The sequence below is a fragment of the Lactuca serriola genome, chromosome 2, assembly GCF_051521515.1.
Source record: "Lactuca serriola cultivar US96UC23 chromosome 2, Lser_US96UC23_V15, whole genome shotgun sequence".
Classification (NCBI taxonomy): Eukaryota; Viridiplantae; Streptophyta; class Magnoliopsida; order Asterales; family Asteraceae; genus Lactuca; species Lactuca serriola.
This window is the reverse complement of record NC_136409.1, coordinates 229,104,232-229,113,490: the sequence shown is the minus strand read 5'-3', so window position 1 is coordinate 229,113,490 and position 9,259 is coordinate 229,104,232. Positions and strand designations below refer to the sequence as shown.

General features: G+C 36.1%; 1 protein-coding gene and 1 pseudogene across 1 annotated transcript; one reads left to right on the top strand and one right to left on the bottom strand.

Moving 5' to 3' along the window:
• The first annotated feature begins 690 nt into the window (after positions 1–690).
• On the top strand, positions 691–1,884 carry LOC145088803 (transcription factor TCP19 pseudogene; annotated as a pseudogene).
• A 1,522-nt stretch (positions 1,885–3,406) lies between these two features.
• Positions 3,407–4,990, bottom strand: LOC145088802 (2-oxoglutarate (2OG) and Fe(II)-dependent oxygenase superfamily protein). Its single transcript, XM_079027212.1, has 4 exons — positions 4,810–4,990; positions 4,048–4,295; positions 3,721–3,943; positions 3,407–3,631 (listed from the first exon to the last, which is right to left on the bottom strand). The coding sequence occupies exons 1-4, from the start codon at positions 4,945–4,947 to the stop codon at positions 3,509–3,511; spliced, it is 732 nt and encodes a 243-aa protein (XP_078883338.1). The 5' UTR covers positions 4,948–4,990; the 3' UTR covers positions 3,407–3,508.
• Positions 4,991–9,259: the final 4,269 nt, after the last annotated feature.

Below are 9,259 nucleotides of genomic sequence, written 5' to 3'. Positions count from 1 at the left end.
ATAGTATAGAGACCATTATGCATGACTAACAATTCTAATGAGACCAAGAACAAGATTACATATATTAGACAAGTATCCAAAGATATATAATCCCCAAACCCTTAAATAGATAAAAATAATTATCGTTGCGACTCTTTGCAGATAATAAATTAGGTTTGGGCCGTTAGCTATCATAAATCATATTTTCGAAAGATCATTAGTACTCACTAAAATTTATCCGTTTGCTTTATGTCATACCAAGTATTCTCATGAAGTTGTATTTAAAATTTCACGAATATTATCATCACTTGGTGAAGTTAAAAAAAAAAAAAAATTTGATTTTGTGGTAGCATACTACCTCAACATATTCTGTTTTAGTGTATAACTTTTTGTAAACGGTTACCAACTTACCATCACATGTTTAAAAAGTTAAAAGTTTAGGAAGATCCAAGCTGCTCAAAGTCTAGTTGTGAAGTTGTCTACCGATTAAACCACGAAAGCAAACATGTATGATATCCCGACACGTGTCACAATCTGCAGGGCATCCTATCCCTGGTTTAATCTGAACCGTTGACTTACGGTGTAGAAACTAGCATTAGGCAGGGGTCCAGTTCACAAAGATAAGAGGTTTGGTACATAAATAAATGTGTTTTAGTTTAATTAATTAATAATAAATTAGTTTTCTTTTATTTTTAGCATCAACTTAATTCATTTCTGTTACAAGTTCTCTTTTAAGTTTTAACTTCATCCATGGACCATGGTTACGATTTAGATTGAAAACTAGTTAACCAAATTCCTCTGTTTTTCGTCTACTAAATCTCACCACACTTTTGTGCTTTCCTCACTGGAATTCATTTCTCATAAAACATGGCGACGTTTGATAAGGAGAATATGGAATCCGAAGAGGAAGATGTTAAAGTTTTATCAAAATCTGATCCCTTGCTCGGGGATCCACCGGTGTACACCATAACGCCAATCCCACAACGTCCGCCGCCGCTGATGGAAGTTACAGTGTTCAAGGAGGAGCCAACGGAAAACGATTCAAAAGGTTCGACACCGGTGTCAAAACAAATGTTGGTGGCGCAACCACGGAGGGCTTCTAAAGACCGCCACACGAAGGTGGAGGGCCGTGGCAGGAGAATCCGCATGCCAGCGGTGTGCGCTGCTAGAATCTTCCAGTTAACTCGGGAACTCGGTCACAAGTCAGACGGCGAGACGATTCGGTGGTTGTTGGAGCACGCGGAGGCGGCTATCATTGAAGCCACCGGAACGGGGACTGTTCCCGCAATTGCCGTTAATGTTAACGGGACGTTGAAAATTCCGACGACATCAAGTAACGGCAAGGAATGGGAAGATGGTAGGAAAAGACGGAAAAGAGGCAGCGAGTTTTATGACGTGAATGATTCATCGTCATCCAATTTCGCCCCTGTGGCCCCGGTTGCCCCACAAGGACTTGTCCCCTTATGGACCAACGCCGGTATGCACGGCGGAGCTTTCTTCATGATCCCACAAAGCCTTCCCGGCGGAGGCGGAGCATCCTCTGCCCAGTTGTGGGCCATACCCACCGGTTTTAACATCGGAGCAAGTGTCATTCCCAGTTATGTGTCAGCAAACCAAGCAGGCGGTGGTGGAGGTGGAGGTGGAGGTGGAGTTGAAACGCCGTCAGAATCCGTATCAAACAATAGTGAGAGTGAAGATAAATCTGGGAAAGTTTTGACGAAATTGGCTCCGAGTTCAAGTTCAGTTAATCCAAGTCAGATGATTAGGAATTTGTCTTTGAAGATTTACGAGAAAAGAGAGCTTCAATTGATGGTTGGTTCGTCAAATCCATCTTCTTGATCGAATTCTTTATCAATAATCATTTTTAGATTCTGAGTTGAATTAGAAGCAGAAAATGTTTTGATGTATTGTGTTTATTATTATATATATATATATATATATATATATATATATATATATATATATATATATATATATATATATATATATATATATATTTTGAATAAGGTAAAGGGGGTTGGGTGGGAGTTTAGAATCCTAGTGGCAGTGGGTCCCTGTGTTGGGTTGTGTGGTCCATGAGATGTCGCGTGCATAAGTGGGGTTTGGAGACATGGTCATGGACCCTATTTTATCCTTTTGGTTATGGGGCATTGGGGGCTGCCATCAATACCTCCAACAGATGACACGTGTCGTAGAATAAAAATAAAAACATTGTTGATTTATTAACAAGCAAATAAAGTAAAATGGTACTTCTTGTTCTTGTTGTTGTGAATTTTAAATCACATCTAAAATTTCCACCATACGATTTCGGAGTTCCCATATAAAATTACAATGTAGTGTATTAATTACTATGACAATATTGAAAAGGTCCATAGAAAATAATAAACGGGTCTATAAATTTGAGTCCCGTGGTAGTATGTGTAATGTTGAATATGTTTTGACAAAAATAATTATAAAACTTTCTTTTAGTTTTCAACAAATAATATTAAAAGAAATATAAAGGATTCTTTCGAATTATAATTTCATATAAAAAATATGTTTTATATACCATTTAAAAATACCTCTAAAAGTTTATGCATAATGGATAGAAGTTATAAAATATGAAATAGGTTTAGGTTTTACATATAGTAATATATATAATAGAACCAGCCATGAAGTTTCCAGATTCAAAATCCGGCCCAAGTGTTGTTTGCAAGAATAGGATGGGACCAAAATTGAAATAGCTACTTTATGGATCTGGAGTGGGCTTTGAAGGTTTACAAATACTCTTTTATATATGTGTCTGATTTTTTGAAAAGGATTTTTTCACCGGGGCATATAGCCTGATATATGTTTAAAAAGTTTGTTAGCTTTTTTTAGAAAACAAGAAATAAAAGCATATTTTTGTTTCTTTTTATAGAAAATGTAAAAATAGCTTCTAACGTTGCAAAACAATTTTAACTCTTAACATTCAAAGTTTATCTTCTTTTTTTATTTTCTTTTGTTTAATTTTTCCGATTTGGGTTTTTTTTTCTTGTTTTTTTTTTTGTTTGTTTTTTCCCATTTGTTTTGTTTTAGATTGTCTCTTGTTCTTGGTTGATTTTGTTTTGAAATTGAATATGATTCTTATTGATTTTTGGAATCTAATGGTTTTCAAGAATGATAATGATTATGGTGCTAATGACTTGGTAAGATTGTTGACAGATGATGATTTCATTTTAATTTAGATGACAAAAAATAAATTTGAACTTACAAATTTTAAAAAACAAACATTCTATTTATACAAACTGCAGACTACTGGTCTATATATCTTCTATAAACATGTAAAAAAAATTGATTTTTAAAAAACATACACCACCTAAATCTATATGTTATGAAGAACTAAGGAAGGAGACAAGTATTGTTTGTAAACACAATAAATGAAACAGACACTTCAAACAAATGAATGTTGCAGAAAATGACAATATTCATATCAATTATCAACAATCATGTTATACAAACTATCAATTATCACACATGCTTCTCCAAAGTGTTTTTAAGTAATAAGTCATCATGCAAAAACAACATCAGATCTCAAAACATACTTCACTCCTTTTGTAACATTTCTTGCTTCATGCAACATACACCTGGCTCCATGGATATGAAACAGTGCCATTCCTTCAGTGGGACTTACCTAAAAGTAAAACACACACACACAACACAATTAATCACAATTCACAAGGATGCAATTTTTGTACAAAAGATATAAGAAGCAAAACTAACCTCTGCTACAAGGCTATTTCGTGGACCATAAAACACAGTTTCACCACCAACTAGAGGTTCAGAGACTTCATGTGATTGTGATTGTGAATTGTTCACATCAGATTTAAGTTTGGACTCAATATCACCACTGAGATATATCAGCAAAGTATAATGAGTGCATTTTCCTTCTCCAAGATCAACACTTTCATCAATATGTCGACCAAAACGTTGACCACTCTTGTACCTGAGTCAACATATAGCATAATTAGCATTACATAATAACACATAATGATGAATGAAACAACTATCTTGCTAAACCAACAACCATGGTGATAAGTTTGAACAAACCTGTAAAGTCTAATATTTGGGTTTAATCCAACAGCAGCTTTTCCCCGGATAGTAATATCAGAAAAGTGTTTGCTAAGACCAGATTCCCATAGTGTATCAGCAAGAACAGGATCATTTACAGCAATACGATCATTGTCTCTGTAAGCTTCACCTTTTGTTGGTCCAAGACTTCCTTGGTGGACAAACCCAATTGCTTCTGCTGTTTTTACAAATGCTTTTGATTCAGCAGCTGTTAAGAAATTCTGCACCTGAGAATCTTAAACAAAACAGGAACCACTTAGAGCATACAATATCCAGGAGGTTTTACAACTATCCCTAACTTTAATTATGATTCTGCAGTGATCACTTTATTAATGGACATCCAAGTACACCATCAATTAGATCGTATGATATTTGCTGCATCTAATACTCGTCAGCGCAATTAAAGCCCTAAAATGAAGTACTTTAAGTTCATAACTTCAATTTGGCTCATGTCGATAGCAGATTTCAATAGACGTTTAATATGTTGATGTGGTCTGAGAAGAACTGGTTACTCTTATACCGATGAGTTACAAAGCTTGTGAAGATTCGACTAAAATAACAAGTACGGAGGATCCAGAAGTGTCTAAAATGATATTAGTTTTTTAGACGAAAAACACAAATTGAAACTTAATTGCATCGCACACTAATCAGATCAAACCAATATAAATGAGAAAAAAAGATAAAGTTAAACTGACTATAAACACAGAAATTGGTTGGGGAAGAAATACATAGGTAACATACAGTAAATAGATCGTAATCTTTTAGGCGAGTAACACGGAGATTAGATTTAGGCTTAATGAGTGGCCAATTCGACTCCGTCTTCTTCGATTTCTTCGCATTTCCTCCGTCTTTCTTTCGATCTCCCATCCTTCTCTTCATGAATGTCACTCCTCTTCGTCAGATTTCATAGTTTATAAACCTACTTACCGGGTCCGGCCAAATAAAACTGTGCGTCAACGATTTCACAAGATTTTTTTTTTTTTAATGCCTAAGAAATTCTAATTGTGATTTTTTCACCCCACCATGTTTTTTTTACTATTATCATCTTTAGTATTATCATCTTTACTAATTATGATTTTTTTACTATTATCATTTTTACCCTGCTACCATCACAATATGGGAAACCTGCAAAACCAACACCATCATCTTCTGTTTTTCTGATTAAAGACTACCAGCAACTCAGACTCAATAACGGGGTCGTGGTTTCTCAAGGACCTGCAAAAGGAGGGAGGTGAGCTTCGAAGGTCTTGTTCTAATGGTCTTGGTGACAAATGCAAAAGAGAAAGCTAGAGAGGGTGAGAAGACTTGTAAAGTTTTCTTCTTGGTTCGCCTCCAAAAGGGGACAGATTGTACAAACACAAACAACGCACGCCTAATCAAAAGGGTGTGAACGTGGAGAAGGGTAAGAAGGGCAGCTTCGGTTTCTTAGTTCTCAATTTTTAGGACAGAAAAAAGCCAACATAACCCTAGTTTTTTTTCCTTTCTTTCTTGATTATCTCCATTTTTTCAGTGCCGGTTTGTTGAAATTAAAAAAACTATTTAACAAGAAGCAAACGTTAAAAATTTCAATAAGATATAACCGACCAGAGCAGGTTTCAATAACTCTTATGCTTAAAGAATATCATATCATTCAACTTGTAATCAAAAAATGATATATACACTAAAGTACCAATATTTTCAACGATTTAACAAGAAAGTCATAATTTTTTTGACATTAAAGTCTTAGCTATCGGCTTACCGACCAAAATGGTAAGTGTGTCCAAAACAGTTGGTAGTTAAGATTTTACTGTAAAAAAATAAAGTTTAAGTCTTTTTTGTCAAATCGTTGAAAATATTGTGACTTTAGTATATATATCCCATTAATAAATAAATAAAATAAAAAGAAAATAAAATAAATTTTTGTTCCTTTGTTTCATTAAAAAGAAAATGGAAAGAGATTGAAAGAAATTGAAGAAAAACTCTGTAACGACGTAAATTTTCAAACAAAACTTTCATTTTAAAATCATATAAATTTTATAACGCATTTCACAAAATCTCATTTGTTTAGTTTACAAAACATATCTCCATAATTGTTTGATTAATAATTCAGGATCCTCAAAACATAACTCCTTCTCTGGTGTGTACAATCGAGTCGGTGCCTTCTCGCGATCCTGAGAAAACCTGAAACACATAACACATAACACGGTAAGCACGAAGCTTAGTGAGTTCCCCAAAATACTACACACACATCTCAATAGCCACTCGAGGCTATATCACTGTAAGACCCTCCGGTCAGTGTGTCTCAGTGGGACCCTCCAGTCCTACGGTTCGTTGGACCCTCTGGTCCGGTCTATAAAACTCCACATAGCATAAATCACAAAGACATAATACACTGCATACAACATAAGGCAAGATAGCATAATACTCAATGTAAGCACATAAGACCCTCCGGTCACACATAAGTACCACTCTAGGTAAAGTATAGTGAGAAGACTCACCTCGGATGAAGAACAACCCCTAAAACACTGCTGCTGCGCACCGGCCTCTAACTCTAAGCCAAAACCCACAATTAACCCAATTAGGAACTAAGTCCAGACTCTCACTCATTAGGTCTAAAGGTTGACCACTAACCAACCCATCAATAACCTAAAGCCCAATGGGCCCATCAAGGCCCAATAATGAATGGGCTCTCCCGAGGCCCAACTCTCAAGTCCAAGTGACAAGCCCAACTCAAGGGCCCAAGGCATAATTATAATATTTCTCTGCTCATAGTCTCTAAATCACAAGACCAAAGATTCAGGCCTAATCCTCAAGGCCCGTAATAAGATCCAACCCAAAAGCTCACAGTGAACTTACGCGGGGCATACCTCTCTTGGTACGCTCAACGTACTCACGCATGCATGAAACGGATCGGGGACACCAACCCAATACGCGGGGCGTACTGGAAAAGGTTCATCTCTCTTCCCTTCTCCTCCAAGGCTACCAAAACACACACAAAGCTGAAAAAGGTTCTAGGTGGATTAAGGTTTGCTTTGAGAGGTAAACGTGGGTTGGAGGCTAATGAAGGAATGCGTCTTGGGGAGATAATGTTGTATATAAAGGGTCTAAACCCTAAAAATTAGAGTTTAAGGATCATGAACGTACACCCTGCGTCGTGCATGATCCTTAAACTCTAATCTTTAGGGTTTCGAGTATGCTATATACGCCAACGTACGTGACCTCAGGCCCGAAATTACAAAAATGCCACTATGGGCCATTTTGCAACTTTTCTCGTATACAAGGGATAAATACAATTAATCTTCATACTTAGGGTTTAAATTGAAAATACCTCATCATCGGAATGCTACACAACTATTCTAGCCCACAGGTAAGAATAAGTGAAGAGACTCACTTAACACCGATGACTGATATAATGTTGGATTAGTGTCTAAGTCCATAACTGTTTTGGTATGTACTTGACCCGATTATGAGCATGGTCCTTTTGGGTTGCCTTCACTATAGCAATATGTAGGATGATTTAAGGAGAGAAAGGTTTAAATATGATTTATTAATATATTATGAGAATAATATATTAAAGGAGAAATCATATTGTTTAATTAATATTAGTCAAGAATTAATTGTTAATTAATTTTTGTGGCTAAAAGAGATTAATTAAACTTAGGGGACTGAAGTTGTAATTATAAGATAATTATAATTGGGCTATGGATCACCTAATAATATAGGTTGGATGAATTCTATGGGAAGCCCATTAGAAATCGTCCAAGGGATATGTTTAAGGAGTCCATGGGCTGCTTAGGGCCTAAGCAGTCAAATTAGGGTTTCCTAGTTGTAAACCCTAATAGCCTACATGTATAAAAGGGACCCTTAAGCCCCAAAAACGTGGACAACACTTCCATTAGGGTTTCCAGCCGTTTTTGGTGCCTCCTTTTCTTCTCCTCTTCATCCAAGTTGCATATGGTGTTTGTGACTCCATTAGAGGTATTACACTTGTGGTACTTGCTTTCAAGAGCTAAGGAAATTCAAGGAACTAGTTGTTATTGCTATATAACAACAAAAGGTATGTATTCTAGCTTTATATATGAATTTCGAAAATTATAGTAGCATGCCAGGTTTCTTTTTGTGTTCATAAAGCTGTATAACTAATAGTGAAAACATAGATCCAATACTAGGGTTGCATGCACACATAGGATTGTTTGTATTAAACCCATCATATAACTCATACCCGAACTGTCGGAACTCGATTCCGCCTAATTAAACACACTGATTTATCTTAATTAATAATTAAGGTATTTCTCACACATTAATAAGTCCAATATCAATACTAGACCACGCTCATAGAAAAGACCGATTTTTCCCCACAAAACCCCTTACAAACCATATAAGGCACAAGGGGTCAAAGTCAATGAAAGTCAACATAAGTCAACGGCCACCGAGTACGCTAGGCGTACTCACTCTACACGGGGTGTAGAACACAAGGCGGGAGGGGACGGGCTCGTATTTGGCTATGTGGGGCATAGCCAGACGTACGCTCAACGTACGTTAGTTGTTCTTACAACCTTCATGCAAAATGTCTTAATCCTTAAGACATTTATTCCAAACACAGATCTGGCCCCTAAATAACATCTTAATCTATAAAGTCTATGATTTTAAGCCTTTGCATCGCTATAAGGAGCTAAAACTCAAAACCCATAATTTTTTCTTCATAAAAACGTTCACAATTCTTGTGTGTAAGAAAGGAAATGACCAAGCTAGCATTTTTATGACTCAAGACACCTTAAAGTGTCTGAAAGGACAACTTAATAGCTCTGAAGTACTTCGGACTCACAAAGATCCAATCTTTGGGACCAAAAGGCCCAAAAATGCAAGACTAACATGATCTATTAAAACAAGCTCCAATATTTGAACTTTATACCTTGAAACGTTGCACAAGAAGATGAATTTACTGGATCTACAAACTAGAATGCACCACCTATCAGAGGAAATAAGGTTTATGTTAGAGATCTGGATACCCCTTGGATCGTGTAAACACTTTCCAAACTGATATTTCTACCTTATGCTTGGGTTGTAAGAAATTTAACCTAGGATAATCTAAGAGGATACTTACAAATCTAGGCACAAAATTCGTAAGCCAAATTACTAGAAGGGTTCTATGTTCATTTTAAGAAAAAGAGAGCTAATGGTTTTTCGTGTATCTTCTTAAAGAGAAGAGTCG

What these genes read in the sequence shown, in the direction of transcription:
- LOC145088802 (XM_079027212.1), bottom strand. Translation starts at nt 4,947, where the DNA reads ATGAAGAGAAGGATGGGAGATCGAAAGAAAGACGGAGGAAATGCGAAG. An exon ending in CCAAATATTAGACTTTACAG is followed by an intron (nt 3,944 to 4,047) that starts GTTTGTTCAAAC and finishes ATGTTGACTCAG; the next exon opens with GTACAAGAGTGGTCAACGTT. An exon ending in GAAATAGCCTTGTAGCAGAG is followed by an intron (nt 3,632 to 3,720) that starts GTTAGTTTTGCT and finishes TTTTACTTTTAG; the next exon opens with GTAAGTCCCACTGAAGGAAT.